The sequence below is a fragment of the Sylvia atricapilla genome, chromosome 2 (assembly GCF_009819655.1).
Source record: "Sylvia atricapilla isolate bSylAtr1 chromosome 2, bSylAtr1.pri, whole genome shotgun sequence".
Lineage (NCBI taxonomy): Eukaryota > Metazoa > Chordata > Aves > Passeriformes > Sylviidae > Sylvia > Sylvia atricapilla.
In genome coordinates, this window is record NC_089141.1 from 111846518 (window position 1) to 111864168 (window position 17651).

At 41.6% G+C, this 17651-nt stretch overlaps 1 protein-coding gene across 1 annotated transcript in view; it reads left to right on the forward strand.

Moving 5' to 3' along the window:
- DSCAM (DS cell adhesion molecule) overlaps window positions 1-17651 on the forward strand; it is a 388992-nt gene that overhangs the window by 191287 nt on the left and 180054 nt on the right. The window contains exons 3-5 of the mRNA XM_066314168.1: window positions 3153-3299; window positions 9595-9873; window positions 14369-14644. Coding sequence (XP_066170265.1) covers window positions 3153-3299; window positions 9595-9873; window positions 14369-14644 — 702 coding nt within the window. The remainder of the gene's footprint in view (window positions 1-3152; window positions 3300-9594; window positions 9874-14368; window positions 14645-17651) is intronic.

Sequence of the window (17651 nt, forward strand, 5' to 3'; positions counted from 1 at the left end):
GCAGATTTACTGCAGGGACCAAAACAGTCCCAACCATCCCATTAACACCTTTTTACTATTCCTGGGCCTGGGATGTTGTTCCAGCCTCTCCACTGACATCCACCTCGGCAGAGTTTGGTACCAGAGTCACATCCCAGCTGCAAAAAACCTGATTTTAGCCCTGCCTGGGCTGCAGATGAAGTGTGTGCAGGGAGCAGGAAGGGCTGAGGGGCATTGCTGTGGGCAGGCACAGGGCTGAACCTGCTGAATGCAGAGCTGGAAACAAAAGCAAGGCAGGGTTGTGTTTGTTGCATCCCCCAAGCCAAGCCTTTAAATGTGATTCCCCTCTCCTGGAGCTGTCATTTTGTGCTGCCCACGGAGCATAAGGGAGACAACTGTGCCTCAATTGCCTGTAGCTTTTATAAAAAAATCCCTGGAATGTTCTTGTAACAAATTCCCTGGAAAAGGTAGATTTGTGTTATGAATATTTCAGGAGTGCAAAAACTGCTTGTGAACCAAAGTCTAACATCCCGTGGTTTTCACACCAAAATTCTAAATATCTTTCTAACCTAAATTTAGGGGTCAAGGCAGACCTTATAAAGGGGACAAATATTGAGTAGCACTATTTGATAAGAAGTTAGGGTGGCACAAGTGGTTTTGAGTATTGTATACACTCAGACAGTGTTCTGAGTAATTGAGAATGTGGAAGGAAAAGGAAGAAACACTCAGCATAGGCAGCATGTTATATCAAGGAGTTGCAGAATATCTTATTGGTTTAACTTATTGCTACTGTGTGTCTATATAATTTCCTCCAAATATTACAACTAACATATAAAAATTTTATATTTTAATTATATTATATTATATTGTGTTATATTATATTATGGTTTATTATATATTACTATTATAGTATATTATTTTATGTATTATATTATGTTTAAATTATAGTAAAATACAAGATGTAGGATAGCTTTGCTTTCTTCATGTGAACTTTTCAATGCCATGTTTCAGACATCTGAAACTGAAATATTCAGGTGATTTGACTACTGTACTCCACAATATCTTTGTTCTTAAGTCTCCTCTATGCAAGCAGTTTAATTTTCAGAGATGTATGAAGTCAGTATGGCTTCTGTATAGGAAAGAACCTCTCTAGCCTGTAAATCCGCCTTGGCTGGAGTTCAGTGCTGCTCATGGCTGAGGAGAGAGCACTTCCCATCCAGTTCTCCCTCCTCCTTCACACCTTTCCTTGCTCAGCTCTTCTTTGTCAGCAAAGGAGCTCAGCACCTTCTATGCCTCAATTATGGTGATTTATTTTCACAGAATCCCAGGATCCCTGAGGTTGGAAAAGCCCTCCCAGCCCAGGCAGTCCCAGCTGTGCCCACCTTGTCCCCAGCCCAGAGCTCTGAGTGCCACCTCCAGGGGACACCTGCAGGGATGGGCACTCCAAAGCTCCCTGGGCAGTGCCAAGGCCTGAGCACCCTTTCCATGGGGAAATTCCTGCTGCTGGCCGAGCTGAGCCTCCCCTGGGCCAGCCTGAGGCCGTTCCCTCTGCTCCTGTCCCTGTGCCCTGGGAGCAGAGCCTGACTCCATCTGGCTGTCCCCTCCTGGCAGGGAGATTTAAGGAGAAATAAAACACCCCTGAGCCTCCTTTTCTCCATGCTAAACAATCCCATCACTTAATTAACCCTGGTGTCATTATTTAATAATTCTGGATAATTCCAAGGATGGGAGAGGTGGGCTGGTGTTGTTTTATTCAATTTTCTCTGCTCTGAGGGTCAGACCAGTCCTGTGACATTAAATGGTTGTTAATTTTTTCCCCCAATTTCTTTTATATTATGGTTTTAAGGATATCCCCCTCTGTAATGAAACCATTTCCTTTCCATCCTCTCTCTGTTGGGTTGCTTTCCCACTGGTGCATCTGTGAGCAAGCATCCAACTACACTTAATTATTAAAAAGTCCTTGCTCAAAGGAGAGCTCTGAAGAAAAGAGATTTTTCTTACTGCATATTATTGGATATTAGTTCATAAGTTGTTTCATCCTTGTGTATTTCTCCCTTAATTTTGGAGCCTCTGTATTTTATAATACCTAGGTACAAGTACATATACGGTAAGAGCTACCAGCTACAGAGGACATGAAAAGGAAAAGATATTCACATTTACCTCAGTGTAAAAGTTTTGGAAAAGCACACACAGCTTAGACTACGCTGTTTATGTATTAGCTTACACTATTTTTTAAGTGGAAATATTAACCAGGTGAGGTTTAAGTTTACAATGCATTCTAAACACAAAATTTTAATTCATTGTATTATGGAAAGTGCATTAGAGCAAACATGGACCATGTTGATTTTAGGGGGGGTTGTGTCCTTGCTTTTAAAGTGGGCATGAAACAGAACAGAGAAAGTTGTGTGGGTGCCAAATGATGAAGACTGCACGTGTGACCATATAAACTGTGGTACTTTCTACATATTGTAGACTCAATCTTAAAAAAAAAAAAAAAAAAAAAAAAAAAAAAAAAAAAAAAAAGTCATAGTTGAAGAAAAATTAACCTGCAATACTTTTATTTTGAGAGAACAGTGGGTTTGGTTTTAGAGGTTGTGGCTTTGCTGGGCAGGGTGGGGTGGGACTGCTCCTCACACTGGAGCTGTTTAACTCTCAGGCATTGCAGGTGTGAGCAGCTTCCCTGCCTCTCTCACCCCTACAGCCCTGCTGCTGAATTGCACCAGATCATCCTGCAACACTGAACTAAACTGGGTCAATGCAATGCTTCTTTACCTCATATTTTACTTTGGATGCCCCCTGGGTGTTTGTTAATAGTCATATAGTACATGGTACATTTCTTTCCTTCATTCCTCACATTTCCCTTAAATTTCTTTCTTTCATTACTCACATTTTTCTTAAATCTCTTTCTTCATTCCTCACATTTTCCTTAAATCTCTTTTCTTCATTCCTCACATTTTCCTTAAAGATCCCTCCCTTTCTGCACATGAAGTGCAAATCAAATATACACGAATTGATACCTTTTATGCATTCACAGTGAGCACTTGGTAGGTTTGCAATTGGCAGCTTCAAACCTGGCAAAACCCCAAATTTTCAGCCCCTGCATCCTCCATCCTTCAGTGTGAGAGTAACAACCTGCAGATATTTCAAACCCTGCAAACTCTTGTGTCTTTCAGGACCTAGATTTCTCATCACATCCACGGGAGCCTTGTATATTTTAGACGTACAGAATGAAGATGGGCTGTACAACTACCGATGTATCACAAGGCACAGATACACTGGAGAAACGCGACAAAGCAACAGCGCAAGACTTTTTGTATCAGGTGCTCCTTTTCTGTATCTTTGCTAAAGGAAGTGTTGCATGTGTCTCTCTCTGGTGTGCTCAGCTGGCCAAGGCACCTTCTCGTGTGGTTTCTATCAAATGGAAGTGGGGAGCTGCTGCAAAATAAGATGGGCCATTTTAAACCCCTCAATTTTATTTTTTTAATCTGTTTTTCACATCTTAGCTGCTATTTCCTGAAGGCCTGCAGGGTGCACCTGCATTCAGCATGGTGATTTTTTTTAGCAGGTTTAGAGTACTTTATAGAGGGACTGTGGATGGGATTTATCCCTCCAAAAGTGGACTTGTGCAGGAAAATTTAATCACCTTAAGTTCCCTGTGTAACCAAAGAAGAGGAACACTTTTAGGGGCAGAGCACCTGTCCTGCTTTGGGGTGATCTGAACTGTCCCATAGTTGCAGTTCCTTCTCTCTTGACCTCAGCAGGAGCTCAGGACACTGCACTCAGCTGTAGATATTCCACCTCAGGACTCTCAGGTTATCTGAGATGCATTTCTGCCTTACTTTCCATTCATCCCACTCCTACCTGGGGAAAACAAAAAACAACCTGTTCCCCTGCCTGCAGGAGGGATCTCCAGCCAGAAGGAGAAGGTGACCCAGGGCACCCAGGGGTGCTGCAGGCAGACAGGAGGGCTGGTTGGCAGCTCTCCGTGCTCAGGGCTGGGTCCCAGGGCAATCTGTACAGCAGGTGAGAAAACCAGGAGATGGATGGGCTATTTTAACTTTTCCTTGTAGTTTTTAATTAACTGCTGACTGTGTGGTGGGCAGTTGGGTTCCTCACAGTCACCACACATTCAGGGCGCTCAATATAATGCTGCTCCAATACAGATTTTCCCCCATTTTCTTCCAAGTGAGAGGCAGTGCCTGGTGTGGGTGAGGTGAAAGGAGGAGCTGACCCCAAGCCTGGGTCTGGAACTTGCTGTCAAACATTTCTGTGTAGGATCAGCACTCCTCCACCTCCCCTTCCTGTCCCTCATTTGCTGCTTGTCCATACCTGCTCCATTTGTTTGCATGTGAGCAAACCCAGAGTGGTTTTCCTACATCCACAGAGCTCTCTGGGGCTGTATCCCAGACTTTCTCTTTCTCCCCATACCCTTAAATAAATCCCCACCATCCCACTGAAAGCCCCACATTGCTTTTTCTCCTTTTCCTTGTTGCTAACTTTCCTTAAGGGTCAGTCAGGATTTGGTGACTTTCGCGACCTGACAGTCAGTTTTAAGATCTGACTTAAATTAAGTCGATGTATATCTTTTGACCCTTTTGTCTCCTCTTTTGGTCCTTTTGTCAGAATAAAACTCTAGTGGTCAGGTCTCAGCTCTCCACCCCTCTGTTTGAGAGCCCTGAGGGAGACAGAGGTGAGCACAAGGTTTTCCATTATTAACATGCTTCTTGCCCTCCTCCAAAATGGACATCCTTGAAGTATTTTGGAGCCCTCTGAACACACAGCCTGGTACTTAAATATAGTAATGATAAAAAAAAAAAAAAAAAAAAAAAAAAAAAGTGGGATTTTTCAGGTTAGAATCACTTACCAGCCAGTTCCAGGAGTTTCTCCCTTTGATAGGTGTCCCTTGTGGGTAGAAGTTTTGCCTCTGCTTTTTCCACCAGATGAAGAAGTTCTCCTGCACAATTATCTGCCTGCTGTGGTCTTAGGAGAACAGGCAGGATTCTCCCCTTCCAGCTGGCTCCATAATATGGTCTGCTTCCGTGTGAAATCATGTTAAGGCTGAGCCAGTGGGGACATAAATAAAATCAGGCTTGTATCTTGGTTACCACAAGAAAAATTCTGGTTATCTCACTGAACAAAAAGGGGGGGGAATGAAAGCTCTGTCCTGCTTGAAATTTAGGACAAACACCCTAAAGAATGTTCTCTGTCTGGAGTTGCCTTTTCTGTTCTCCTCCACAGACCACACTGAAATAGCAAAATTTACCTGTGTGCAATAACTGGATTTTTTAATTCAACAGGGTTAATTATTCTTGATCAGGATAGAGGGGGCTCTAATTTCCAGTCCTGTTAATCTACTGAGCAAGTGCAACAATCAAGGGCAGAGTTTGTCCCTTAATATTTCTTTAATATGTTTTCTTTTTCCTTTATTGGAATTTACAGTTTTAAAGAGTGACTCCTTTAAGAACTGGGATCAGAGAATCCATTAACATACTTCTGAAAAGTCTACTGGCATGAGACCTACATTTTTGCCTACCTTTTGCATCCATATTTTTTCTTCACTTGTTTGGGGATGAAATAGTTTGTGGTGGATATTTCTCATGTTTCTTGGCCACATTTAACACAAGCCAAGATTCATTATTGTTTTGAAACAGTGAGAGTGGTAAGGTGCAGAAAATAGCAAATAAAATGAAAAAAAAAAAATAGCAAAAATAGTGAGTAATTATTATGCCTACGCCAAAAATGAAGTTCCAAATTTCATTTGGAGAAAGAACATCTCCTTGAAATCATGTGGCCCTTCTAAGTTAGAAAAAGCCATTAACATGCAACAGAATATACTTCTAAGACTCATTATACTGTCTTTTTCCAGCAATAATTTTGTCCTGCCATGAATCCCATCTCCTCAAATCATTACTGCTTTTTAACCTCCCCACGCTGAAAAATCCTTATGATTTTTAAAGCACAACAAACTTTCTTCTTCTGTCCTTCAAAGAAGGACCAAAGTAGAATATTTTAAAACGTTATTTTGCCTCAGTTTTTCACCATTGTCTTTGCTGGAAGTCATTTGCAGCCGACTGTTAAAGTACAGTAAAACAATAATTCAAAAGAGGCTAAACACATATGAGAACTGGGTTATGTTACTTTGCTCTTTTTTGCCTCATTGCAGGTGATTGCAAATGAACCCTGGAGTTTCTTTTGTGTTTTCATTTTTGGCTGTTTGGTTTTTTGTTGTGTTTTGGTTTCTGGGTGGTTTTCTTCCCCTTAACTGGAATATATGAACTGTAATAGTTCTAAAGAGGAGTCTGTTCCAGGGACAACCCAAAGAAATGTTTTTACTGTCCATTAAATATATAAGCATGGAGTGGAAGAAAAGAGGTCACTGGAATCATATCTTGTGTATCCCTGAGTATATTTGTAAAACCTCCTCTACAACAGCAGGGTGAAGTTTTCTTCATTCTGTAGGCAAATCTCAGTGCAGCTATCCTGCAACTGGGACTTCAGGCTGTGCTGCTGCTGACAAGGCTCAAGTTGAGAAGGAAAAAAAAAGGGATAGAAAATCCAGGGTCTGCTGTGCCACTTGAGTACAGACAATACACAGACAATACCTCTAAAAGAAAGACAGTTATGCTTTTTAATTATTTAAATATTTAATTGCTACTTGCAACTGAAGAAACTGATTTCATGTAGATGTAGCCTTGTAAAGAGCCAGAAGCTGTAATTCCTTGCCTGCTTTGTGGTTTTATCTCTCAGTTAATTCCCCACAAAAGAATCTGTGCCTGGTAATGCCTGATGACCCAAAAGGCTAGAGAGGAGCTGACTGATCAATTAGTCAAATTGACATTGGCCTTCCCAATAGCATCCTGGCAGATTGTGCTTTCACTGAGCCAGACATAAACAGCATGGCAAGCTCAGAAATTTGTCCCATCTTGGTGCCAAATATGAACCTCGAGGCCACTGATTCATCCAAAATCACTCATTTAACCACTGCTGATGCCTTCCTAATGAGACACTCAGCAAGTTGAATGTGGCTTTGCCCTCAGTGTTTTCCTGGCACCTAGAAAGCAGAAAAACCTCTGCTGTCACCTTCCACTGGACTTGGCATTCTGGGGGTTTCATCAAGACATAGTCACAAAATAACAAAATTATTATTTAGTCCGTTTTTATAATATCACAGTTTTAGTTTCTGAATTGATAGTTTAACTTGAATGGCCTTAAGATATTTGCCCTCCCGGGTGTCCTCCTCCCAGGTGTGAATGCAATTCATAAAGATATATCTAAGCTCATTTTAAACCAGCTAGCTCAGGTACTGATTACTTTTGGGGTAGCTTGAATTCAGCATAAACTTCTCCTTTAAGCTCTCCAGCTCCTCAGAGGAACCTGCTGCAGCTGTCCTGTGAACAGCACCTGAGTTTGCTACAGTTAAAATGCCTCTTGAAAATGCCAGAATTGTGGCAAGCACACCTAGATCCAGTCAGCTATGATTAGATATACCCAAAAAGAGGTCAGTGTGCCAGGTAGGAGCTGGTCAGCAAAGTGGAGTTCCTTTGTGAGACAGAAATCTTAGCAAAATGTGTGCATGTGATGAGAAAATACTTTGATGAATATTTGTTCAGTATTTCTGTTGTAATAGCTCCAGGATGGGCTGAACAAAACTTTAAATCGTGTCAACCTCTGTCTCCAAAATTTTCAAACTTGAAATTACAAACCCAGCACTATTTCTGATGGGTACATGCACCTCTGGTGAAGGCAATCCTGCCAGACATCTGTGAGATACATAAATCCATGCCAGGTGCTGCACAAGTGAGAGCTGCAGTTGTCAGCAAATTGAGCACAGAAAGATGCACTATTAAGCTGTAACTTGGTCTTGTCACGTTAAGTTCTTTTCCCACAGAAGAAGAAAAGGCCTGTCTGTCAGCTTGACTGCAGATAGAAATCCCTGTGCCTTTGCCCATTTGTCTCCTGACAAGGGAATAAATTGCTCCTTTAATTCAAAGCCTTCAGACCACCGAGAAGAAGGGACAACGTGTTGGCTTCAGTCTAGTTGAGAAGTGGCAATAATTGCTAAGGCAACACATTTCTGGCTCTCTGTGCCTCTCAGAGGGAACATGAAGGATGACCAGCAAAATGTTTGCCACCTGGAAGAAATCCAGTGAGAGGATTTCCAAGCAGCAATGAGTTGCTTCAGCAACATGTGCTGCTGGATCCCAGCCACCACGACTCAGACTGGTGGCTGGGCCAGGGAAGCAAACTGTAGTGCCCAAAACCGGGGCTGGAGAGTCAGAAAATGCAGGAGAACAAAATGCTGACATATGTCAAATTATACATTTTTCTGACCCAGAGATGGGGCAACTGAGAGGCATTTTTTAAATCTTTTATTCCATTTTCAGTTTCATGTGAAGGGTGAGACAGTAGAGATGTTACAACTCATGCCATCACTATCAGAAGCCAAACTATTTCCTAATTACAATACATTATAAGCATTTCTTGGCCTATCAGCTTTAGCCACACAATGCTGTTAATGCCTTAAAGCCAATCATCTAAAATTACCCCTCATGGGTCCTACTACAGTGCATCTTTAATAGTTCTATTTCTCCAAAGTATCTGGTCCTGTTTGCAAAGTCATCATTTGAAACTTGTTTCTAGTTCCATTTCTCTCTCAACCATGTCTGTCCTATTCCACAGCATTTCTAAGTCAGTATTTTTTATCTTAAAGTTTGTATACAGATGCACAAGACTATGTGAGCCTTCTGTCAGGCTTTGAAAATTCTCTACAAATCCTTTTCCCACAGACATATTGCTTAGTGAGTGTCTTGGTTTGGAAAGAGCAGGTATCTGCCAGGGAGAGCTGGAGCTCCCCTTGGAATGGAGAATGTAAACCCCCTCCCCCAAAATTAGTATAATTTTGCAATTAGGGGCTTTCAGGCAAAGATATGGGAATAGGAATAACAGTTCTTTACTAGGAATATTAAAAATAAAATAGTAGTAGTACAAAAACCCCCAAAAAACAAGCAGGCAAACAAACAAAAATCCTAGAAACCCTGACAGAGTCAGAAATACAACCTGACACCCTGTTGGTCAGGGTGTTTGAAGCAGTGTAAATAAATCCTCCTGGAGTAACAGATGTGCTTCTGTTGTAGTAGAGATGATCCTGTAGAAGGGTTCAGTGGTGCCAAGATGGGTTCTGCCTTCCTCTGGAATCCAGTGGAAAACAGGCTGGGTGGTGTTTCTGAGTCTCAGTTTTTATTTAGATAGCAATGGTTGGCTCCCCCCACTGGGTGGAGCATCTCCAAATGGGATGACATAATTTTATCAGTCACGTGGTGAGCCTCGATGGCCCATTAACAGCAGATATCCCCTGAGGGAGGATGGGTCATGGAAGAGATAAAGAACACTGCCTCACATGATTTTAACAGCTGGCCCATTAGCAGAAGGCACCCACCCTGTCTTCCCCCAGAGTTATGAGGAATGGTTCATGGAAGAGATAAAGAAAACACCTCTCCAACTGGTTTCAACAGATGGAAAACAGAATAAACATTTTTGGTTACACACTGCAACCCAAGACAGCGAGTCCATTTTAACGCTCTCGCTGAAAAGTTTCCTCTGCGTTTCCTCTTCCAGACCCAGCGAACTCAGCTCCATCTATCCTAGATGGGTTTGACCACCACAAAGCCATGGCAGGACAGCGAGTGGAGCTGCCTTGCAAAGCATCAGGGCACCCGGCACCAAAGTACCGCTGGCTGAAGGACAACGTGCCCTGGGAGCCCGACAGCCGCTTCCGGCAGACGGTGACGGGGCTGCTGATTGAGAACACACGGCCCTCAGACTCGGGCAGCTACGTCTGCGAGGTGTGGAACAACTACGGCACCGCCGAGGTGGTCGGCCGCCTCTACGTCAAACGTAGGTCGTGGGTCGGTGGTACTAATGAGAGGGGAGAGTTTGGGCAAGTCTCTGTCTTTGAGAGGTTTTTGGCAGTGGGCAGCAGGTTTTAGTGAGGCTAGTGATGTGGGAAGGCTGACTTGGAACAGAGACTGAGGATAAAGTAGATATTTATTGGAAAGCCTTTAAGGACACACCTTGGGTAGGACAAGAGCCTGGCCAGGGCTACACCCAAGGTGGACCCAAAATGGTCACAAGATGGATGACAGGTCACCAGGTCTCACACTTTTATAAGTTTTGGTCCATTTGCATATTGGGGTTTAATTGTCCAATTACAGATTTGGGTAGTGAAGTCCCATCCTTCTTGTTTTCTCTCTTCAGTCCACTGTTGTTTATGGGTTTGGGCCTGAAACTTGTACTCGTTGTCCTTGGTGTCCAGCAAGAAAAGGGATTTGTTTTGTCTCCCTACTCTGTGAAAAGAGCAGACTAACATTTAATATGAGGCTCAGAACTATACCCCTAGGCAGCACAGAATCTGAAAAACAGGAAAGTTAAAACTTAAGGCATCAAGGTGGCCAGTGTTATGAATAGATGTGGGGGTTTAGGTAAGTCCCTGTCTTTTGCCCAGGCCTCTGGCAGCAGGCTGTAGCTTTACTGAGGTGGCCAGCAGCCCAAAACCCACTCTTTCACAAAATCTTTAATAACGGCTGATTTGGCCTATTCTAGAATTAATTATTTATTTGATGGACATAAAACTAACAGACATAGGACTTTAAACACCCTATATACTACAGAGGAAAAAGGACAAAAGAGATTACTAGTACATAAATAAAGCATGAGGCTAAAGGCACCATTAATTTCACAGCTAGTGAATAAATAATTTAACTTGGGATCCAATGTGTCTTACCAACCAGTTTGTGTAGGAGCACACATCAAAATCCTTTCCCTCAATTCCCAGGAAAGTAACTGCAGAGTCTGAGTCCAAACTCTGGGGAGAAGCCTTAAACAATCTCAGGGAGTGTGTGTGTAGGAGGCTTCTGCCTCTGTGATAATTCATGTGTCTTTTACAGTCTTTGTAAAACAGCGTCTCTCAGTCAAGTGTTATTTATTTTCCTTTTTATCTTTTCCCACATCTGCTCTCCAGGCTAAGATGTGGATTCTTAGCTGGGCTTGAACCCTTTTGGCACCAGAGATGACCTCTTTGGGCCTTCCACCCACCTGGGTTATCTCTTTCATATGTACAAATGACTTGTGGTAGAGAGGTGGAAGTCACTTCCTGCCACAGCCAGCGCCTCAAAACCCACTGTCACTTGCAAGTCCTTCATAATGACCACTCAGGTCTACTGAAACATGGATTGCACAAGGGAAACAGACACAAGACTTTAAACAGACCTGCTTACTACACAAGAGAACACAAAAAGAGCTACTAGTAGATAAGAACACAGTGCACCATAATAAAGGTACCTATGTTACAGCTAGCAAAGAAATAATTTAGATTAGGAGCCAATGTCACTTACCAGTGAATGACCGTGATGTGCTCCTAATTTCTCTCAATTCCAGGGAAATATCTCAATATCAACATCTCAGCATTGAGGAGAACTCTCTACACACTCAAGGAGCACGCAAAAGATTTCTGATTTTATGAAAATCGTAGTGGTCTTTTATAATGGCAGAAGTAGCTGTCAGCCAGTCACTTATTTCTGGTTATCCTTTCCCATGCATTCAAGGCAAGATGTTTATTGCTGCCTAAGGGTGTTTTCAGCAGAGATAAATCATCACAAGACAAACCATTTGGGCCTAGTTTAGATTTAGGGAAGTAGATAAGTCTTTTGCTGTGTCAGAGGGTGAAAGGTTGTGTCACAGTTGGCTGTTGACGTTGTTGCCTGATATCCAAAGAGAAAACCCTTGCAATAGTGCTGAAATAGCAAAATAAAGAGCAGACCTTGACTGGAAGCTTCCGGGTGTCTCAGTGCTCATGGGCACACCCAGTACTGGATCTCTACAATTTTATAAGTTTAACAAATTAGTATTTTTAACAAATATTGTCCAATTAAAAGAGCAGTTGATTAGGTAGTTTTTGGAGTTGGTCCAGGGCTTCTTTGCCCTATTTCTTGTTATGTCTTCTCAGATTCTGGCTGTAAAACAAAATTTTCTTCTTGTAGGTCCTTTACTTGAAAATAAGACAAAGCAGTGTTTCAGGAATGTGTTAGAAGGTTAGCTTACTGTTCTAAAATTTGAGAGAAAGGGTGGGGAAAAATACTAGGAGCTATATGACTCTGTAATAATATTTTTCAGAGCTACAAACATATGAAAAATTCATAAAAGCAAAATTGTTTAGGCATCAGTATCAATTTGTTGCCTTACCTTGCCGTACCTTCTGTTTCCTTAATTTATCTTAGCAATGATTAAAGTCCTCAAAGTTGTGGAACGACACAAAGCAGGCTCTGTGGAGATAAGTTAGTTGGCAAATTGAGCGATCAGAAGTGCAAATGGATGCAATTTCCAGTGTAGCTCTATAATTTATCACATGGGGGATATGTAATTTAGAAGCATGAATTGGGTGCTGGAAAAGAAATTGCAAATGTTCTCATAAATAAAGCTGCCAAACGCTTATTGCCATGACTCATGGTGCTCAGTAATATTGAATACTCATACTTCCCCTCAGTCGAGTATTCATGTGTGAATGTTCTGAATGTTTCACAAATTCTACAAAGATAATTATTACTTCAGGAGCACCACACTGGAAAAGTGTTATGCTACTACTGTTTTAAAAAAAAATAAACAAAATAAACAACCAAATTATTTTCTGGAATAGAAACAATGCTCTGTGAACTAACATTTCCACCTAGACAGCATGACTAGCAAACTGAAAAGGGAGAAGTCTGTGAGCAGTTCAGGCCATAAAAATATCCTCACAAATAATTGCACATAATGTTTTCAGGCAGAATAAAACTGAGGTGAAAAATCTGCCACTCATGAGTTATAACTGAGGAGCCTTGGCTCTAAATGTATTCATCAAAATACATCAAAATACTCACAAGAATGATTTGAATTCCATCTGTCTTGTATGATGCAAAGTCAAAACTTGCAGAGACATGATGTAATTGTACTGCTGTTGATACCCAAAGCATCCTCAGTGCCTGGTGATGTGTTTTTCCTAATGACTCTGCACTCAAACAGCCAGTGGAGGTTTTCTGGATCAGGCTGGCAGGAAGCAAAAGCTAGGGAAAAAAAAATTACCGTCCTCTGCAGTGGAGGATGTGGCTCACTTGCATCATCATGGGTCTGAGTTATTGGTGATGTGCTTGAGTGTGACTATTTTGTTTAATACACTGTTGCCAGTTTTCAGCTTTTGTAGTCTTTTTATAGAAAACAGAGATGTTCAGTGACTTTTAACATGCATTTGAGGCCAGATCAATTATTGCTTTGGACCTTTGTCTGTAATCCAGAATGTCTGAGGCCCCTGTGTGTTTCTTTTCAGGCCTCTGTTCCTGATTAACCACAACACATTCATTCTAGCTTTTATGTTATAAAATATTCAATAAAGTGAACAAGTTGCTTTTCTTTTTCAAGTATGTGTGTATTTTTGTATGCAAGCCGCTAAAAGATAAATAGGAAGGTCTGCATTTCATGACAGAGATAGTATCAGTGGTGATAGCAATCCCTTATCTTTATAAGGAAGTCAAACCAATTTATACAAGGCATGAGATGAAATCTGTGTTCTGTAGTGCTGATAACTCCTAGGTGACAGGATAAAGATTGTTTTGCTTGCATTTATGTTTATGACTTTTCTTCAGTACTGTTCATCCTCTTTTACATTGCACTCTCCTGTCCCACTGTTTCTTTAGACTGACTTGAAAATATTGTAGTCCTCCTACATCAAAGCAGAAAATCTGGTGAGCCCACACACCAAAACACATCCATGTGGACATTACAGATGGATATCCATGGGTGTACCTGCGTTAATATCTTCCACTCTCGAAAGCTAATCTTGTAAATGGCATTTATTGCACTTGTTCACATCAAGGAGTCGTTTGGGAAAGTGCAAAATTGGTTCCTTTTGCCAGAAGTTAAACCATAAAAATGAGTTTCAGGAATGCTCTTCATGCACAAGATTCAAAGGTCCACACTGAACTAATGTGAAATAAGATCCTGCCCCCCCAAACCTGTGCAGTGCCATGTTAAATCCCTCAGCACTGATGGTGTTACTTGTAGGTCTGACCTTACTGTTCACCTGGGCATGGGGTTATGTGTTAAAAAGGTTATCCCTATAGATCTATCTAGATTTCTTTTTTTTTTTTTTTTGTAGGTGTTGGTGGCAAAAATGTTTTTTTAGAGCAATAGAGACATCTGTTATTTGGTTTGGTGGTTTGTTTTTTTTTTAAGGGCATGGCTGTGATTTTTATTGCTCTCCTTAACTGAGAGCTGATTTGTTCCTTGCACACAAAGACGCATTTATGCTTAACACGCTCCATTCCCCTTTCTCTTTCCTCCTTATTTCCACCCAAACCCCCAGAGCCGCTCAAAGCCACCATCAGCCCGCGCAAAGTCAAGAGCAGCGTCGGCAGCCAAGTGTCCTTGTCCTGCAGCGTGACGGGCACCGAGGACCAGGAGCTGTCCTGGTACCGCAACGGGGAGATCATCAACCCCGGCAGCAACGTGCGCATCACCGGCCTCAACCGCGAGAACCTGATCATGGACGGCATGGCCAAGAGCGACGGCGGCGCCTACCAGTGCTTCGTGCGCAAGGACAAGATGTCAGCCCAAGACTACGTCCAGGTGGTGCTGGAAGGTCAGTCTCCACCTGCCTCTGGCAGTTCTGGTTCCCAAAAACGGTGCACAAGTCGTCCTCAGCACCGTTGTTTTAGAGCGGTGATGCATTAAAGGTCTAGGAATAAAACAACGCGCTTTCACAACAGTGTTGGTATATAGGGAATAACAAAGCTGATTATGGGTTTTCCCAATACCTCTGAGGGTCCAGCCCTTGGCAGAGAAGTGGCTAAATGATGCTGTTGTACACCACAATGACACAGACTCTGAGTTTCAGAAGGCTGAAAATTACTCCTTTATTTTTCGGGATAGATGTCCCTTATATACTATTTTACACAGAGCAATCTGACTGGCGAAAAAGAGACAAACCTTTTCAATCACCTTGGTCAGATCAGAGGGACATCAAGAAGAAACTCCTCCTAGGAAAAGGAATGAAAACCAAAGATACAACTACAAAACAATTATCTTGTTTACAGAAAATTCCCTGGGAAAAGAATTTCAGAAAACCAAAACCTCCCAGGCACAAAACCAGGGTTACAGCTAAAATCAATTAGTGAGATGGCATGATCAAGTGTGTCTTGAAAAAGCAAAAAGGTTTTAATAAGGAAAGAAAATAATACAAACACAAACGCAGTATAGAGACAAGTCTCCTACTTGCTACACCTCGAAAAGCATGGAGTTTCTCTGTTCTCTCTCTTTAGTACTTAATAGTTCAGGTGGGATATTTGGCTCTTGGTCCAATGAGATTAGCAACAGGCTTTGAGTTACACTTTCCCAGCCCAACCAATGCTTTTATGCTGGCACTGAGCCAGTTTCTGCCAGGAGGATAAGGAAAATTCTAGGCAAACTTCCTAAAATATCTAGAGGAAAACTGAAACTCTCTCCTTATACAGGAACACTGGCTGAGGGTGTGGGGTGCATGCCATTAGCTGATCTTTAATTGAAGGTTTCCAAGGCCAGATATGGAAAAATACCATATACGGCAAATACAGTTTGTAAGTTCAGCAAATCAGCATAATTGACAGGAATTCCCAATTAGGACCTCAAGTAATGAGGTAATTCTCCCCCTTGGTTCCACTTCTTCTTGCTACTAGCTGCACTTTGTTTATGAGAAAGTGTCTTGGGACTGTAACTTATCCTGGCTTCCCAGGAAGAAGCAAGATAGGATCGGGGCCTTTAGGAATGTGTTTTGTCTTTCTGTCTATCAGGGTAGGAAAAGTACTGGAGTTAGCTAGGAACTGTGAAACTATACAATAATAGTCTACAGAATTATACAGAATATGTATGAAGAATATCTAAAAGCAAAAATCATCTTAGCATCAGTGGAGTTTACAAAAAAGAGAGTACTCATGAAATGTCTGTGGGGTTTATTGTGCCTCACTCATAAGGGAATGGAAAAATCAATTTGAAAAAAAAAAAAATCCTTTCCAAGCAGGTCTCTGTTAAAAATCCAAACATTGCTTTTCTGGTTGGGTGTGTTGGGTGACAACTTGGAGATCATCTTAAATAACTGATACAACGTTCCACATGATAATCAAGTGGGAAAAGTCATCAGCTTGCACAGAGGCATCTTGCTAATGAGGCTGTGGTGCAGGCATGGCATGGACACTATTTTTAGAGTCTCTGTAGAAGAAGAAGAGATTACCTGCCTGGACTGAGTTACCTCGGCAACCATCTCCCGTGACTAGGAAAGCCTAAAGAGCATATTGATAATCTATCATGGTGTTGGGAGAGTGCAGGTTATCAGAGAGCAGCAGCAGGGAAGATTTCAAAGACACTCGGGTCTCACTGGGAGAATAATGTCTACTTTCATCTCAAAAAAAAGCCTGTCACTTGAATTAAAAAAAGGGAGGGGAAAAAAAAAGAAAAAAGAAAAAAAGAGGAGGAGGAAGAGAGGTACATAGTGTGCACACTTACAGATTTATTGGTCCTGTGTCAGCTCCCTTTCAGGATAAAAAGCTTTTTTTGTGTGTGTATGTTGCTGCTGTTCTGTTTTCTGAGGGGTGACATTATCCAGTACGCCACAAAGGAAAGGAAGAGAGTCAGGAATGAAAAGAAATAAATAAATTAGAAACTCTGTCACATAACCGATGGGACAGAAATGAAAGAGAGAGGGGGCAGAGGGAAAAAAAATTAAATCAGATAAAATCAAATGCTCTTCCAGGGATGCTGAGGCCTTTCAACATTCTGAGAATGCCAGTGCTTATCTTTCTACCATACAGCAAGCAAGGGAATTTTGCAGCCATGTTTTTAAAGTAACATTTTCAAAGGAAAACAAACACATATTGCATGACCACAGAAAGGACTTTTTAACTAATACCAGGATGTCAGCACTCCTAAATATTACCCCACTGAACTCTGGAGAGCTGGATATTTAATCCTGCTCCTTGCTTACAAAGTTTCTCTGACCACCTATTTTCTTTATTCATTTCCCTGATATAGGCTGAGTATTTTGGGAGACAGTTCACAAGGTAAAGTGTTTCAAGCTCTCATTCAGATAAATATTTATCTGTAGCACAAAATGACCACAGAAAAATTGACATCGCTGCTGTTACTGGCAATCTGTATTTAGAAAAGCTTATTTTAATACTTTCCTAAATGGAGCACTGTGTGCCAGGACTAAACTGCTGTATGAAATCAGCCTATGCAAGTTGTGCCTGGCTCTTGGCAACAGGATTCATCCTTAAATTCCAAGGAGCTAAATTCTACCAGGAGAAGAGAATCTCCAAATGTGTTGAGGTTTTGCTGCATGTCTCTTATAATGAGCTGCATATGGTTTTAAAACTTTTCTGCAGGAACACAGCAGTTCATAGAGATGCCTTGTCGCTGTAGGACACGAAAGACTCCAAATATTTCAGAAGACAAGGAGCATAGAAATAGAAGGCTTTATTTTCTGATTCTTACTACCTTTTATAAGGTGTTCCGATACAGACTTAACATGATTGGTGAATAGGAATGACACCTCTTTAATCCCACTGGTTAAACTAGAGAAACAGCAAAACACCACCTGGAGAAGGATTGTTTTGAGA